The sequence below is a fragment of the Ursus arctos genome, unplaced genomic scaffold (assembly GCF_023065955.2).
Source record: "Ursus arctos isolate Adak ecotype North America unplaced genomic scaffold, UrsArc2.0 scaffold_21, whole genome shotgun sequence".
NCBI classification, from domain to species: domain Eukaryota; kingdom Metazoa; phylum Chordata; class Mammalia; order Carnivora; family Ursidae; genus Ursus; species Ursus arctos.
This window is the reverse complement of record NW_026622886.1, coordinates 10,612,323-10,630,226: the sequence shown is the minus strand read 5'-3', so window position 1 is coordinate 10,630,226 and position 17,904 is coordinate 10,612,323. Positions and strand designations below refer to the sequence as shown.

The 17,904-nt window shown below is 34.3% G+C and overlaps 1 protein-coding gene across 1 annotated transcript in view; it reads left to right on the top strand.

The window, feature by feature from the left end:
- Positions 1–17,904, top strand: part of WASHC4 (WASH complex subunit 4) — a 58,069-nt gene that overhangs the window by 29,320 nt on the left and 10,845 nt on the right. The window contains exons 18-28 of the mRNA XM_026499761.4: positions 36–115; positions 1,555–1,660; positions 2,231–2,347; positions 4,297–4,465; positions 4,740–4,894; positions 6,501–6,575; positions 6,856–6,960; positions 9,410–9,544; positions 11,219–11,327; positions 15,604–15,670; positions 16,134–16,220. Coding sequence (XP_026355546.1) covers positions 36–115; positions 1,555–1,660; positions 2,231–2,347; positions 4,297–4,465; positions 4,740–4,894; positions 6,501–6,575; positions 6,856–6,960; positions 9,410–9,544; positions 11,219–11,327; positions 15,604–15,670; positions 16,134–16,220 — 1,205 coding nt within the window. The remainder of the gene's footprint in view (positions 1–35; positions 116–1,554; positions 1,661–2,230; positions 2,348–4,296; positions 4,466–4,739; positions 4,895–6,500; positions 6,576–6,855; positions 6,961–9,409; positions 9,545–11,218; positions 11,328–15,603; positions 15,671–16,133; positions 16,221–17,904) is intronic.

Sequence of the window (17,904 nt, the reverse complement as noted above, 5' to 3'; positions counted from 1 at the left end):
GCAACTTCTCTGTCATTCTTTCCCCTTTCTGAAAGAAAACATTTAAAGATGAAGAACTCTTTCCACTGCAAGTAGTCATGAAAAAGCTGGATCTTATCAGTGAGCTTAGAGAAAGGTAAGTAGGGATATGTAATGCTACTCAAAAGATAAGGCTAATAGAAACATTGGTTTTTTATTTAGCATAGCAAGGGAAGAAATATAACCTAGATAGACCATTAGTTCCTCCTTGTCACTCCTTTAGCCTGACCAAAATGAGACTGTGACTAGGGATCGTATTTCTTTAGTTTTGCAGTAAGGAAGTGGCTTCTGGAAGAACGCCCATGAGAACATGTCCTGCTACCCCTAGAGCATCTGCTAGACCCTGATACATATTGTGATTTCTGTGATTGTCCACTAGCCTAGTGGACTTTTAAAATTGCTGCTTTATAACAAGGTTTCATCTGTTTGTGAGAGACTTAGAGATTCATGTCACGTGTCACATTCTGTAATTTTATTTTGATACGTGAGTTGGAATTCACTCAAATGAATTAGTTTTTGGAAGCCCCTCATGACTTTATTATTTTCTTTTTATTGAGGAAGCAATACGTTTTTTGAAGGGAAAATGGGTCTTCTGAATTTTGATTCCCAGGTGAATTAAGGTTACAGCACAGTTTTCGTTTAATGCGTAATGTTTGAAACTTAATGTTTTATTTTTTTTTTTAAAGATTTTATTTATTTATTTGACAGAGAGAGAGACAGCCAGCGAGAGAGGGAACACAAGCAGGGGGAGTGGGAGAGGAAGAAGCAGGCTCCTAGCGGAGGAGCCTGATGTGGGGCTCGATCCCAGAACGCCGGGATCACGCCCTGAGCCGAAGGCAGACGCTTAACCGCTGTGCCACCCAGGCGCCCCTGAAACTTAATGTTTTAACTCATTTAAAACTTATTGTTTTTGTTCTGAGAAGCTGAGACTTTTGTAGTTCGTAGCATTTAGCTTTCTATCTTTGGAAGAAATAGCCTTCTTCACTATAAGATAATCATTTTATTGCCACAGAATGGTGTGAAATAGTCACTTGGCCGAGATTATAGACAGGTTAAGTGTAACTGGGTTTTTGGTTTTGTTTTGGGGTTTTGTGTGTGTGTGTGTGTGTGTGTGTGTGTGTGTGTGTGTGTGTTGTTTGTTTTTTTTTTTTGGTCACAATTTTTAAAAAGGTTCTGCTTTTCAACTTTGAGTCCGGTAAAATGGTGCATATGGTACAAATACTGTAAGTTCACTCATACCAAATAATATTGAAAATTGTAACTATTTAAAAGTTATATATATCGTTTTTCAAGTATGTTTTAGAACTAAAGCATATAATTCTGACATAATTGGAGTGTTTTGTTATCCTTGTTCAATCTGAAAAATATTTATTTTGTGGCTTTTCTGTACTAATTTTGGGTGATGTGATATAGGGAATAAAAAATGGGTAAGACTGAACTCTTACCATTATGGTATAGAATGTTGTTCCTTTCATTATTTTTGGGGTGGGGGGGTACTTCAGTTTTGCTACCACTAACTACTACTTTACATTGTAGAGTCCAAACACAATGTGACTGTTGTTTTTTATACTGGCATCGAGCTGTCTTCCCAATTTATTTAGATGATGTATATGAAAATGCCGTTGATGCAGCCAGATTACATGTAAGTGAAGAATAATGTAAAAAATAATCCATCATTTTTAGTTGCCATACAAACCATTCTAATTAGTTTTAAATACATTCATTTGACTTAATAAATCATTTAAAAATTGCTAATGTTTTTACAATGCTGTGCATATTTAATAAGCATTTAGTCTAGTTAAATTTGATATTAATGTTAATGAATTAACTTTTTTACTCATACTCCTGATCATTCTCATTTCACTTGATTTTAGTTTATGTCACAATAGTCTGACATTTACTCTTCATCAAGGTATATGTTATTCAGATCTGTGTCCCTATGGAAATAAGTATTTGAATGCTCAAGACAAGAAAGCATAAGTGAATGTGAATTTTTTTTTGATTTAAAGTATTTGCTTTAGAGAATAAAATCTGGCTCTTATTTAGGAAAGTAAGACAGACGTGTAAAAAAACCCTTCAGATTGAGATTTTGTCTTTAAAGATAGATAATTAACCTTTGTGATACTCCTTTTTTTTTTTTTTCCCTTTGTGATATTTCTTAATTATAACTCTGGTTTTTCTAAATTCATGAACATTCTAATTTTCTTCTTAGTACATGTTTAGTGCTTTACGGGACTGTGTACCTGCCATGATGCATGCAAGGCATTTAGAGTCTTATGAGATACTTCTGGATTGCTATGACAAAGAAGTTATGGAAATTTTGAATGAGGTAACATCATATTCGAGATTGCATTCCAAATACATGTTTTAAGTTTTTCAATGTTTGGAAAAACTTTATGGATTGAAGCAGGCTTTCATTTATATTATATATTCATTTTATATATAAGTCATGACATAAATTATTATTTATGGATCACTGTCTAGAACAAAGGATTTCTTTTTAGTTATAGTATCACTATTTTGCTAAATTGGCCTTTTAATTCCTAATTTTTAAAAAAGGATTTTTTATGTATTTATTTGAGAGAGAGAGCACAAGCAGGGGGATGGAGAGGGACAAGCAGACTCTGCGCTGAGTGCAGAGCCCAAGGCGGGGTTCAATCTCAAGACCCTGAGATCGCCACCAGAGCCAAAATCAAGAGTCGATACTCACCTGACTGAGCCACCTAGGCACCCCTAATTCCCAATTTTTATGTAGAAATTCAGACTAGAAATTTGGAAAATTTTTTCACTTTAGTAAACAGATTCAAATTTAAAGTTCTGTTTATTAGAAGAATGCAAATGCAAAATTGGTTTGAAAATTGAGTGCTGCTAATGGTAATGCAGTTATTGCAACTTAACTACTTATATTTTACTGAATTATTTGGAGCATCACTGACTAAAATTTTGTTTATTTAAATTTTCTAAATTTAAAAAATTTGTGTAACAAGTAATTCAAATGCAATGTAGTATATACCTTCTGTTTTAATGGAATGCATATTATAAACAGTGATATCTTTAAATTTTCATGTTATATGGAGGGAGAGATTACAAATGAATAAGCTTCACAATATAAATGATATTCAGGTTTGATAAAATTGTGAAAAATTTTATATAATTTCTTGTATTAACTATTTTTACTTAAAAATAACGTACGTGTCTGACCAGTATTTAGAACTTTATGGTAGACCAGAAAAAATGATAAATTTCATTAGCTTTAGTGCTGTGAATTTTGTGATTTTTAAAAAAAATGGTTATTGTAATAAGGAGGCTTTTTTTTTTTTTTAAAGATTTTATTTATTTATTAGAGAATGAGGCGGGAGGGGCAGATGGAAAGTGAGAGAAAGGATCCCAGGCAGACTCCCTGCTGAGCATGGAGCCCAACATGGCACTTGATCCCACAACCCCAAGATCACGACCCAAGCCAAAATCAAGAGTCAGATGCCCAACTGACTGAGTCACTCAGGCACCCCTATAAGGAGGCCTTTAAAAAATTTCTTCTCTTTCTAATTCTCAGGACCTTTCCTTCTTAGTTACTGGTCTCCATAAATGTTATACTTTATATTGTATATTCATGTTCCTTATAAGGAAGTGATCAGACATTAGCTTTTGAAGTTCTTTTCAAGGGTTTTAAGTATTAATGAAAATAAAAACTTAGAATTTATCTAACTGCTCCCTGGTCAAAAAATCATCTTGTTTTTTTTTAATTTATTTTTTTAAAAGATTTTTTTTCATTTGTCAGAGAGAGAGAGCACAAGCAGGGGGAGCTGTAGGCGGATAGAGAAGCAGACTCCCCACTGAGCAAGGAACCTGATGTAGGACTTCATCCCAGGACCCAGGGATCATGACAGCCAAAAGCAGACGCTTTCGACTAAGCCATCCAGGAGTCCTAAAAAAATCATTGGTTTAAAATGGGGAGCAGGAGTGCCTGCCTGGCTCAGTCAGTGGAGTGTGTGAAGCTTGATCTCGGGGTTGTGGGTTCAAGCCCCACATTTGGAGTAGAGATTACTTAAAAATAAAAATCTTAAGAAAAAATAAAACGGAAAACAAAGTAATTTTCACTTTGCCAGTAAAAATAATATTTTACCATAGCTTATTTAGACTTTTAAACCAGTTTGACAAATTTCTTCATCATTGCACTGATTATAAAACTCTTAATGGTCAGAACATAGGCGCCTTAGAGGAACAATGCAATTGGAATATCATTTTGAAAAATTAAGATATCATTTATTTTGTGAATAGCATTTACTGGACAAATTATGCAAGGAAATAGAGAAGGATCTGCGACTTTCTGTGCACACTCATTTAAAGCTGGATGACCGAAACCCTTTCAAAGTTGGCATGAAAGACCTGGCCCTTTTTTTCTCTTTGAATCCAATTCGATTTTTCAATCGTTTCATTGACATTCGAGGTGAGTGTTTTGCTTTCCTTCTTAAAGTCATATTTATATCTGTTGGCCCTTAACTATTAAAGAATAACAAAAACAATACTTTGAGGGTATTTTTGTGTTATCCATTTATTCTTATTCTTTAATTCCTTTTTGTCTCTTCATTTTGATTTTCCTAGTTACCTTATTTTAAAGGAAGGGATTTAATGTTCAAAAACAAGTTTCCCAAAGTTTCATTTCTCTTTTCTACTTTTCATGAATCAAAAAGTTTTTTATTTGTTTTTTGTTTTTTTGGCAGCTTATGTAACTCACTACCTAGACAAGACCTTCTACAATCTAACAACAGTAGCTCTTCATGACTGGGCCACTTACAGCGAAATGAGAAATTTAGCTACCCAGCGTTATGGATTGGTTATGACAGAGGCTCATCTTCCTAGTCAGACTTTGGAACAGGTATAGTGTTAAGTGTTTTTAGCATAGTGTGTTTGTAGCATGACAGTTAGTGTTTCTCTAAGCAGTCTTTTTTTTTTCTTTTTACTTTATTTAGCATGTGTTTTTTTTTTTTTTTTTATTTTTTATTATGTTATGTTAGACACCATACAGTACATCCTTAGTTTTTGATGTGTTCCATGTTAGCATGTGTTTATATCTCAAGAAAATATTTGCTATAAAAACTATACTTGACAAGAATAAAAAATTAGATGGTGCTAATTTGCTTTATGAATAATTTACGACAGGCTTCCTGTTTACACTCTGCCTTTTGTTGAACATCTGAAATCTGAATAGATTTAGATACAGTGTTTCAGAAACATTGGGATTGTGAGGTGACTTGTGCAGAATTGTAAAAAGTTTAGTCAAGATCATAGCTAAGGATTTTAAACCTAGATATAACATATAAGCTTTAATGTCTTAGGAAAAAATGGTGAAATGTATGTGATTATAAATATATTCTTAAAATGATGGTGCCTAGAAGCATTTAGCTTTTCTAATTCAGTGAGCTAATTTACAATATGCTATTATCTCATGAGTACGAAAGTTTATTTTTTCTGTTAATTTGCATGTATTTTTTCTAAGAAAAACCAGAAATAATATTTATCCAAAAACATTTATTCAGTTCTAAAATTTGAGGATCATCATTTTTCCTCCATCCTACTGCATTTCCAGAATCAATTTGTATATCCTTTCATTCATTTATACATCTAGTTTTTACTGAAAAGATATTAGGCACTGAACTATGTGTTGGGATATAAAAATAAATAGAAAAAATTTCAGCTCATGTACTTATATCATAGTAGGAGAAAAAGTGAGTAAACAGATTTTTAGGTTGAAACGTGAGAAAAACGATAATAAAAACGTTAATGGGTATTGTGATGGTCCTTTGAGCCCCAGTTAAAAAAACTATGGGACAATTTATATGATACCATTAGGCATTAGAGTAATAACTGAAAAATGAGGGATTCTTCATAGGTAACTTATATGTTAAAGGTGGTCTAGTATAATTAAAAGAAGCATAAGGATTTGGAATTAGATTTTCTAAAAATTCCTGGGGTCTGCCTCTTCCTAGCTGTTTGACCTTGGAGAACTCCTTTAGCTTCATTTTCCTCGGTTGTGAAATTTAGAAGACTAATACCTCATTTTTTTTTTTTGAGACTTACATATAAAGAACCTTGCACAGTGCCTGAAAAATATATGTATTTTATATATATCACCACATATCCTGACTACGTTTTAGAATCTGGCCATTAGTTTATTTAGCAAAACATATACAGAAGATCTTTAGGAAGACAAACAGAAATATTCTCAAGAATGGTGGGGAAATGATTGAGTCATGAAATTTTAAACATAACTGTTCTTGTCTTTACGAAAGGGATACGATAACAAACAGCCAGGTTTCCCCAAGGAGATAGTCCTGATTGTAGCAGTTAGAAGGCTCCTTAGCCTTTGGTCATTCCTTTTGTATAGTTGTTTTTTAAAGTAATTTAAAAACTTCGGTAGTAAGTCACTATATTGATACAATTCTGTTTTCAATAATAATAGAACTGTGTGGATTGTTTTGTAGGGCTTGGATGTTTTGGAAATTATGAGAAATATTCATATATTTGTGTCTCGATACCTCTATAATCTCAACAATCAGGTGAGTAGGTTTTAGAATTCTTTTTAAATGTGGGTGGATGTATAGTAGGAGGGCTGAGGGGCAAAGAATTGATTCTCATTTGTGAAAACTAGTGAAGTAAAGCAGAAGATAGTTGTTTAGAGATCATCTTTTCATTCCTTTGATTTGATTATATTATCTCTTGAATGACTTTCCAATTAAATTATCTCTAATGAAATAGATTGTAAAATTTTCTTTGTATAACTGACCAGTGTTTGCTATGGATTGTGTTGTTACTTAGCATAAGTTTGTTTCTTTGCAGATTTTTATTGAACGAACAAGCAATAACAAACATTTGAACACTATTAACATTCGACATATTGCTAATTCGATTAGAACACATGGCACGGGAATCATGAATACAACAGTAAGAACCTTTTTTGGGGTTTGGGTGGATAATAGACTCCTGTTTAATTTGGTAGTTTGGCAGATAGTTTTCTCATAGAATATTCTGGTAAACATACACTACTGCTTGTTTGTATTATACCTGAATTTCCATTCTTCTGGTTGCTGTAATTAAAATGTCTGGGGGGCACCTGGCTGGATTAGTTGGTGGAGCATGCGACTCTTGATCTTGGGCTTGTGAGTTTGAGCCCCATGTTGGCTAGAGATTACTTAAAAATAACTTAAAAAAAAATGTCTGGCACTAAAACTGTGTTGGATGTGATGGAAGCCCTGTGATACAAAAAGGCATTTTTGAATATCTTACCATCTCAGGATCATCGTTATAAACAGCATTGGAGATTTGAGCACATTGGTATAAATATATGTATCTGTGTGGATTGTCTGATATTCTTTGAAAGTTGCTTTTGCAAGCAAATCATCGATAGCATTGTATTTAACATCAGTCGTGCTCTTTTTTTGGGGGGACCTAGTAATTATTTGATATCCATAAAAGAAATTTACCAAAAATATTTTGAATTTTAGAAGTGGGCATTCCATCACTTGACGGAATCACTTGAATTTGTATGCTATTTTTTCTTCTGTGGACAAGAGCAGTCTTTGAATTTACATGGTTTTCAGGGTACACTTAATTTCTCCTTAATGAAGAATATGAATGCTTAAATAGTAAAATATTATTAAGCATGTTTGAAAGTGAGGGAATAGGGAGGAGTTATGTAATTGGAAATCAAATAGGGATCATTTTACTATTTGGTGAAGGAGCCAGTAAAGTATTTGACCTGATGGGAGATGTGATTGGAGTTCTGTTTTAGTGGTACCAATGTAGAAATGAGACAGAGTGTATAATTTAAAATGAGTCATCCAGGTAGAGGTCATGTCTGAACTTTTCAGGATAAATAAACTCTTCTTTGACCTCATCTGTCAGATACTCATTCATGTAGTAGATAAAATTATGTGTGTATTTTACCTGTCTGATGCACTGTGCTGGGCACTATGGTGAGAAAAACAGTTCCTGCTCTCGATTAGACTCTAGCACGGAATATAGTCATTAATCAGTTGATCACACTAGTGAATGTACATTCTTGATGTCTGGTGATGACTAAGTGAATATAGAAGAGACAAGATCAGAGGCTGGCAGTTACCGGTTATTAAGAGTGGGAGGGATAAAGAAGAGACTGTTTCTACTGACACGACTACTAGTACGGAGATCAAGAAAAAGCAGTGTTTGAGGATCATAGGGGAAGGGAGGGAAAAATGAAACAAGATGAATTCAGAGAGGGAGACAAGCCATAAGAGACTCTTAATCATAGGAAATAAACAGGGCTGCTGGAGGGGAGGAAGGTAGGGGGATGGGGTAACTGGGTGACGGACATTAAGAAGGGCACGTGATGTAATGAGCACTGGGTGTTATATAAGACTGATGAATCACGGAACTCTACCTCTAAAACTAATATACGCTAATGTTAATTGAATTTAAATAAAAAATAAAACTAAATAAAAAGAGCAGTATTTAAGCCACAGGAAAAGTTACAAGAAAGCACCCATTTCTAAAACTGGGTAAAGAAGACTGTTAAAAATGGCATATATTTGCCAAAACAGTGGTTTTTGAAGGTGGGGGAGATGAAAATTAGGGCAGGGCTTCCATCTCTAGGTCAGAAGTAATCTTACATTATTATGGGTTTAATCTCAGCTCACATTCAACTTTTTCAGGGTTTTCTGAGTCTAGGTCAGGGCCTTTTATTATTCTCAAAGCACTGGCACTTCTCATTGTATGAATTATAGCAGTTGAGATTTAATAATTTATTTAACATATACTTGTTTAAAATGTCTGTGACTCCTGCTAGAATATAGACTTCATGATGACAACCACCAGGTCTAACATGAGAGCAGGTAGACCATGCCTTGCACATAAGAGGTGCTCAGAATATTCCTGGGTAAATAATTGAATGTCTTCCTTCAGGAAAGTTCAAAGGGCACCACGTTTCTTATATCCTGCCACATACAGAACTATTTTAATTACCCTTAAGCATTACCTAATAGTAGTAGTAGATTAGTAATAAGTAGTTCTTGCAAATGGAGGAACAGAAACTTCTGATTGTGGTTTATGACTTAAAAACTAGAGTGTTGAGTCTGGTTTTTTGGATTCTCACTACAGCTCTTCTATTAGAATATTTTCCTTTTTTTTGTTTCCCTTTTGTGTAGTTAAAATATTTAAGGGGAGCTTATAGAAAGTTCTGTAAACTTGGGCAATAAAAAAACTTCATTTATTATTTCCAGTGTGAATTAGACTTTGTAAATATTAGACTTTATGGAAACTCATATTAGAGTTTGTAGATAACTGTTATTCAGTCACATGGATTGGAGATTAATTTTTATATTAACTTTGCCCAATTTTTTGTATTTTAATTTTATAGGTTAATTTCACCTACCAATTTTTGAAAAAGAAGTTCTATATATTCAGCCAATTTATGTATGATGAACATATCAAATCTCGATTGATTAAAGATATTCGGTTTTTCAGGGAAGTCAAAGACCAAAATGATCATAAGGTATTTTCACGTATTCTTTTTAAAGTAGTTTGATTCAGCCATTGAGCGTATAGCAGATGTTTATGCTAAAGTTCATTATGAGACTCTGTAGTGGGTTTTTCATTTTTTTTATTATTTTTCACAATAATGTCTCCTAGATCTGGCCTCCAAGTTTCTTCTATTTCCCCTTATAATTTCTTACTCTTTGCATTCTCTGTAGGCTCTGTAGTATGAGGATCAGTGTAGCCAGGTGTTACTTTTTCTTTATTTATTTTAAATAATGCAGAAACAAATCATGCTTACTTTGAAACGTTTAAACAATATAGAGTGCATAAACGAAACGATTTCCCTCACTTCTCTTCCTCCCAGTTCCATTCTTTGGAGGCAGTTGCTGTTAACATTGCAATGTGATGCTTCTGGGTGTCTGTGTGATAAACATACCTATTTACACCTACATATACTGCTTTTTTTTCCTAACAAAAATGGGGTAATACTACACAGGTTATTTTACAGTATGTTTATCACAGCTCTCTACATATAGGTCTGCCTCATTCTTGTCACAGTTGATAGTAGAGATGTACACCATAACTTATATCTCATACATTTAGGTTTTTCTGATTTTTTGGTGTTATCAACAGTGCTGCAGGTAACATTCTTACATATTTATCTCTGTGTATTTGGAGACCATTAAAATTCTGAAAAGTGAATTGCTGGAAGAGAAATTTCTAGGGCACATAATATGAATATTTAAAATTGTGATACATGTTGCTACACACTCTAAAAACACTGCACCAATTGATGTTTCCATCCATAATTTATAAGAATGCTGTTTCCTTCACCCTCTGGGCCGAGTTTTCCAATAATAAAGAGAAATCTAAGTGGTACTAGTATAGAGGCTTGTAGCCATGCAGATAGAGAACCAACATGCTTATTAGATGGGTTTTATATTTGATTTGCCACATACGGAACTATTTTAATTACCCTTAAGCATTACCTAATTGCAACCCTCTAGTAAACTAGTTGGTAGTTCTCATCAGTGTCACAGCAGTAAAATATTACATTCTAGTAAAATAACTAATAAAATTACAGATTATAGTTATCAGTAGGGAATTTATCTCTTTTTTATTAGAACAAATTACTAGTATTCAGAGAAATTATCATTGTTTATAAGAATTGTGTTCATTTGTTATTAATATAAAATGAGTAATTTCCTAATTCTTTTAATCAGCTAAGACTTGAAAAGTCATTTTGTATTGGTGATGGCAACTAGAAATTTTAGCCCAGCTCATGTGTGTTGTTTGGGAAGAAGTGTGTTTATATATGTAATACCTGTTCCACCCACAAGAGCGTGGTCGGACGTCTCTGGAGAAATGTCTGTAGAACGGATTGGTTTCTTTGTCTGTCTAATAGAGTAGTTGGATGTTGGGAGACTAATAATGGTGGTAGGAAACTTAAATTTGATGACTTTAATAATTATTTTCCTTAGCTAGTGGCAAAAAGAAATTTATATTAACTGTGAACATTGGTAGTTTTTGTGCTATACATTTTTTGTCGTTAGATTTGAGTGATTTTTTTTTAAGCACAATGGAAATACAAAATTAGAAAGGCAAGTGGTATTAGCATGGTTGATTTTATAGGCATTTTATAGGCATTAGGGGTCTTTTAATAAAGGTAATCTTTAAATTATCTCTTTAGTATCCTTTTGAAAGAGCAGAAAAATTCAATCGAGGCATCAGAAAACTTGGAATTACCCCAGAGGGACAAAGCTACCTTGATCAGTTCAGGCAACTCATCAGCCAGATTGGTAAGTTATTATAAAACAGTTGGGAAATAAAATACAAATTCCAAGAATCTTTTTCCTTAAATATCTCATACAAATAAATAACTTAATATGTGAGTGTCTGAGATCAATTTTATTCCACTAGAGTAATGTTCTTACCAGAAGTTTTTCAAGTATGATTAGACTGTTGGTACAGAAATAATTGTTAGACTGTGGACCAATATATACCGAATAAAACTTCTTCAATTAAATTAAAAATATATTTAACTCATCTCAAATATCATGCTCATAGTAGTGAGCTGGTAACTATTTATTAGGTACTTACCCTATTCATGGCATTGCTTTGGGCTTTAAAAACTAGTTCCCTGGGGCTCCTTGGTGGCTCAGGCAGTTAAGCGTCTCCCTTCAGCTCAGGTCATGATCCCAGGGTCCTGGGATTGAGCCCTGAATGGGGCTCCTTGCTCAGCGGGGAGCCTGCTTCTCCCTGTCCCTCTGCATGCTGCTCCCCCTGCTTGTGTTCTCTCTCTCTCTCTCTCTCTCCTTCTGTCAAATAAATAAAATCTTAAAAAAAAAAGAAAGCGGTTCCCTGAAGTTACAGTCTAAGTGCGTGCAAAGGTATAAAATAATTTATGTGAAAAGTTAATTAATATAAGTAAATAAGTTACATCACTTACAAATAAGTTTAACTAAAGATGAAATATTGAATATTATAAGTTTCTGTGATATATCCTTTCATATTTGTATATAATTTCTTGAGTTGTCCTGCCTCACAGGTAGAACTTGTCTTCTGAAACGTGTTACATTATATTTAAAAGTAAGAACTACATTTAATAATCAGAGATTAACAAAACTATACTTATTTGAGCTTTACACACACATTATCTCTGGTAATGTCCTCACAAAAACCCTGTGTAAGAGACATGTAATCATCATCTTAAAGATGAAAAAAGAGAGAGAAATAATGGTGCTTGGACTTAAATTGGGCTTTTTATCTTAAGTCCAAAGGTGTTTTATATTCTTCACAGTTGTCGACTCCAAGCAGTTAGTAAATTCTTACTGACTACAGTTTGGTAAAATTATGCTTCCTGAGATTCATTCATTTATCAAACATTTACCAGGAATCTGTTATACCAGATACTCTCCTAGATGCTGAGAATAGAGATACCCTTCATTCTCAAGGGGCTTTAAATTTATTAGTGGGGAAGACATTGGAAAGATTTAGTTCTGGAATGAAGTCACTGAACACTAGCTTAAGTTTTATAAATTAGTTGGTTTACATATTAGACATTTCTATTATGTATTAGTACAAGAACTTTGAGAATTTTACATTTATAGTTTTTTTATTTTAAAAAATGTAATAATGAGGTATTGTCCCAGAAGTACAGTTTTCTTCATAGAGACATTTGCTATCATAATAGATTGTAAACTTCTAGAGCAATAGATCTTAATTAACCCTTTTTGAGAATCGGATAAAAACTCTGGATTGGTTTCCCCCAGAACCATATACTACACGTAGTTTTCCATGTTGTTATACCAGAGTTCAGGTGCTTCAAGTTAGAGTCCGTGGACCTCAGATGAAGAGCTGTTTTTCTAAAGCATTGTTACTTAAAACTTCATTTATTTACATACTGATGTCAGAGGTTTTTTTCCACATGTGAGTACTGCTTACACTGTTACTTATTTAATGTTTTTATACTTTTTAAGGTATAATTTTGTCTTATGAAATAATCCTTAAATTATGAGCTTGTTGTGCTAGTCATTTTCCCCAGGATACATCAAAATACACATACATAATGTATGTGTAATACATAAAAATAATGTTACCTCAGTTGCCACCAGGATGCATTCAACATTTGGTGAATATTATCCTTTTCACTTTGTTCCAGGATTTTATTCTTTATTTTCTTCTTAGAAAATATAAATTCTCTATCTCCTTGTAAAGCATAGTAATGTGTTTTTGAGTCTTTTAAATATCTTGAGAAAAAGAGTAAGAAATCTCAGAGTTGGGAGCAAAAGAAAGAGTCCTTTTGTCTAATAACCTGCCTGCTGACATAATCACCACCACCACTAACATTTATTGAGCATTTACTATGTGCCAAGGCTGTTCTGAGTGCTTTATATGTTCTAACGTGTATAAAACTGCCATGTAATGCCATGAGCATTACTACTCATTCATTGTACAAGTATTTATTGAGGACAACAAACGTTTCTAGGTGCTGGTGATATATATGGCACTAAACAAAATCTCTGCCTTGTAGAGCTTAATTAAACAGATGAAGAGCCTGAGATACAAAGTTTATAACCTGACCTAGATCTTCTTGCTAAAATGTGGCAGAGTCCATTGAATCCAAGAAGTCTGGCTTCAGAGGGTTCCTCTTAACTGTGCTTCTCACTACCACATTTCGATCTGCCAGATATTGGCCTGCCAGTTGTAGGAAAACAATGAAAGCAGATACTTTATTTTTCTAAGATGCATATTAGGGAGACATTTTAACATCATCTCTCATATTGGGATAAGCCTAAAATAGATACAGTAGTACTTTGAGAGTTGTTAAAAACAGTAGGTGAGATAGTGTATCTAAAGCATGTATTACTGTATGATTGTGAAATATTAACTGCTTCTTGCTTTTTTGTCTGTTCTTTCTCTCAACTAATTTCACTTCATTTGAGCTGTACAGTTGACTCTTGAACAACATGTGTTTGAATTGTGCAAGTCCATTTATATGCAGATTTTTTGGGATGAATACAGTACAGTAGTGTAAATGTGTTTTCTCTTATGATTTTCTTAACATTTTCTTTTCTCTGGCTTTGTGGTAAGAGCACAGTATATAATACACATAGTATACAAAAATGTTAATTGACTATGTCATTAATTAAAGCTTCCAGTTAATAGTAGGCTATTAGTAGTTAAGTTTTGGGGGAATCAAAAGTTATATGCAGATTTTCAACTATGTGGGTATTGGGGACTTCAGCGCCCCTAACTCGTATGTTGTTCAAGGGTCAACTGTATTATTGAATTCCTACTACGTGCCAGCATATGTTGGCTTTAGGGATGGAGCAATGAGAATAGAAGCTGTGTCATGGGTTTTGCGTGCCAGTTGGGGGAGAGACAAAAAGATACAGAATACGTCAGTGTTAGGTGCTGAGTAAGATGTAATGGTTCTGGGCAGTGCTGTTCGGTGATGTTCAGGGAAAGCTCTAAGGAGGTGACATTTGAACAGGGACCTAAATAACATCAGGGAATAAGCCGTGTGCGTATTCAGGGAAAGAGAGTATCAGAGAGAGGCGACAGTAAGTGCCAAAGTCCAGAGTCTGTTTAGCATTTTTGGGAAATAGTGGCCGGAATGGAGGAGTTAATAAAGTCCTGAGTATCAGAATATCAGAAGAGCAGCAAGGGACAAGATCACACAGGGCTTTGTTGACCATATAAGAGATTTGGATTTTACTGAGATGGAAAGCCACTGTAGAGATTTCAGAAGAGGAAGGATATGTCCCAACTTAGTTTGAAAAGAACCACCAGCACTGCTGCTATGTAGATAAAAGATTGGGAAGCAGGATGCTGAAGGTGGAAGGAGGGAGATCAGGAGGTCTTTGCGTATCGCAGAGGTGTGGGCTAGCAATGTGGTGGTTTGGACTAAGGTCATAGCTGTGAATGTGAAAAGTGGTGGGATTCTGGCTACATTCTGAAGGTAGAGCCATTATAATTTGCCCATTGATTAGATACACAGTATGAAAGAAAGAAAGGAGTCAGAGATGACCTCAAGACATTTTGCCTGAGCAGTTGAAAGGATGGAAATGTCTGTTTCTGAGATAGGAAATATAGTCATGTAGGCATATGCATTGGATTAAAACACCTGGAGGAGTAGTCCAGGCTGGAGATATAACTTGGAGGTGTCAAGTAAAGATTTCTTGATATCATTTCCAGTTGCGTGTATGGGGGTGGTGAGGGGAGGAAAGAGAGAGGGAGGCACTCAGTGTGATAAGAAATTACTGACACAGTAATTTTAAAATGTTTGTTTTTTAAAAATGTAGTCCGCATTTAATGAATTCATTTCTCAAATGTCAGTCACATTTATTTTTTGATATAGCTGTGTATAATATATTTATATTTTAGGCACACAAATATGTAAGTTTTACTTTTATGGAGCAAGAACTAAAGTAAAACAGAAAAGAATCCTTTGGTGCTTAAGAGTGGTGAAATTTGTAATTTGCTATATATGACCGTATTCCTGATTGTTAGAGTTTAGAATTATTTGTATAAATATCTGATTTGTGTGTGTGCCTGTGTGTCATTTTTAAGGTAATGCTATGGGCTATATACGGATGATAAGATCTGGTGGACTTCACTGTAGCAGCAATGCCATTAGGTATGAATGCAAACATCATTTTTACCTTGCTTATGCCATTTAAAAATTTTATGTCATTTAAATTTATCTTTATCATACATGATATTGTAGAGAAGTTTTTTCTTATTGATATATTTTGAGATAAAATATGGAAGAAAACCATTAATTCTGGTTTGGTTTTTTTTCTTGACTTTTAAGACCTACAGCAGATCTTTGAAAATCTGTATTTCTCTTAAAGTTGTAGTTAACTTATCAGTACAGTTTGTGAATGGTTCTAAAGATTACATGACTTTAAGTATTAAAATTTGATTATTCATATCTAAAAGTCAATTTTGGAATTAAATTGGTTATATTAATAATATAACTGAAATGCAAAGTTATTTCCAAATATATAGTTGAAAAATTTAGAGTCTTGCAATATCACTTTCATATCTATGTCAGTTGTGCTTATTTAACTTAATAAAATTATTTCCCAAATTCTTAGATTTGTGCCTGATCTTGAAGATATTGTAAATTTTGAAGAACTAGTAAAAGAAGAAGGTCTTGCAGAAGAAACATTAAAGGCAGCAAGGTAATCTAATTTTGAAATCTAAATTTGGAGATTTAAAAAGTGTATGTTTATGGGGCGCCTGAGTGGCACAGCGGTTAAGCGTCTGCCTTTGGCTCAGGGCGTGATCCCAGCGTTCTGGGATCGAGCCCCGCATCGGGCTCCTCCACTGGGAGCCTGCTTCTTCCTCTCCCACTCCCCCTGCTTGTGTTCCCTCTCTCGCTGGCTGTCTCTATCTCTGTCGAATAAATAAATTTAATCTAAAAAAAAATAAAAATAAAAAATAAAAATAAAAATAAAAAGTGTATGTTTATAATAAAAACATTTTAAAGGGAAGATTAGGGGCGCCTGAGTGGCTCAGTCATTAAGCATCTGCCTTCGGCTCAGGGCGTGATCCCGGCGTTCTGGGATCGAGCCCCACATTGGGCTCCTCCACTGGGATCCTGCTTCTTCCTCTCCCACTCCCCCTGCTTGTGTTCCCTCTCTCGCTGGCTGTCTCTCTCTCTGTCAAAATAAATAAATAAAATCTTTAAAAATAAGTAAATAAATAAAGGGAAGACTAGAAGGTAATGTTTACACTTACGTTTTTATGTTTTTATTGTACAAGTTACAATCTCAGTTTATGAGCTATAATTTTTTTAAGACTACAGTATTCTGAGATTTTTTCCAACTTCACTAAAAAGGAACTTCTGGAACATGCTAATGTAGTATTCCCTAGCCACTGTGGCTGTTGAGCACCTGAAATGTGACTAGTCTACACTGAAATGCGCTAAAGCATAAAGTATATAACTAATTTTGAGGATTTAGTATAAAAAGAATGCCAAATATGTCATTAATAAAATTCATTTCACCTGTTTAACTTTTTTATATTTGTTTGCCAACACAGTTCTAGAATACCAGTCCTTCATTTCATGTAATCTAGAGTCACATTGTCCGGTCCAGTAGCCACTGCCACATACAACTGTTGAACACTTGAAGTAGGGCTAATGGGATGAGGGAACTGAGTTTAAAATTTTATTTCATTTAAATTTAAATAACTGATGGCTATCTTATTGGACAGTGTACACCTACAGACTAAGTGGCGAATTTGGAACACAATTTAAAACTTGAGAGAGGCATGTAGAATTGTTAAATTATTTAGAAAACTGTACATTTTGTTATTAATAATTGTAACAGTTTTTTGACTCAGGCATGGAGGGGTACCTCTGGGCAAAGTGGAGACAATTTGAATCTCAAAAAGAATAATGGTAGGGGTGCCTGGGTGGCTTAGTCAGTTGAGTGTCTCACTCTTGATTTTGGTTCAGGTTATGATCTTAGGGTTGTGGGATCAAGCCCCGTGTCAGGCTCCGAGCTCAGTGGGGAGCCTGCTCAAGATTCTCTCTCCTCCTTTCCCCCTCCCCCACTTGTGTGCTTGCATGCTCTCTCGCTCTCAAAAAATAAATTAATTAATAAAAAGAATGGTAGAAATTGATTATAATACATCGAATAAAAAAAAAAATCATGAGCCCTAGTGATGATAAGAAAGGTGAGGGCAGAGGGAAAGTTCCAGAAGAATGCCAGCTAATAGATACAGAGGAGATGAGAAGATCTACGGAGAAATCACTGTTTTGCAACCACCACTATAATGCTTGAAACCAGGCAGAAATCATCAATAAAACAGTTTTGGAGAACAGAGCATTCACTCACTATCAGAAGATTATCCCACAGA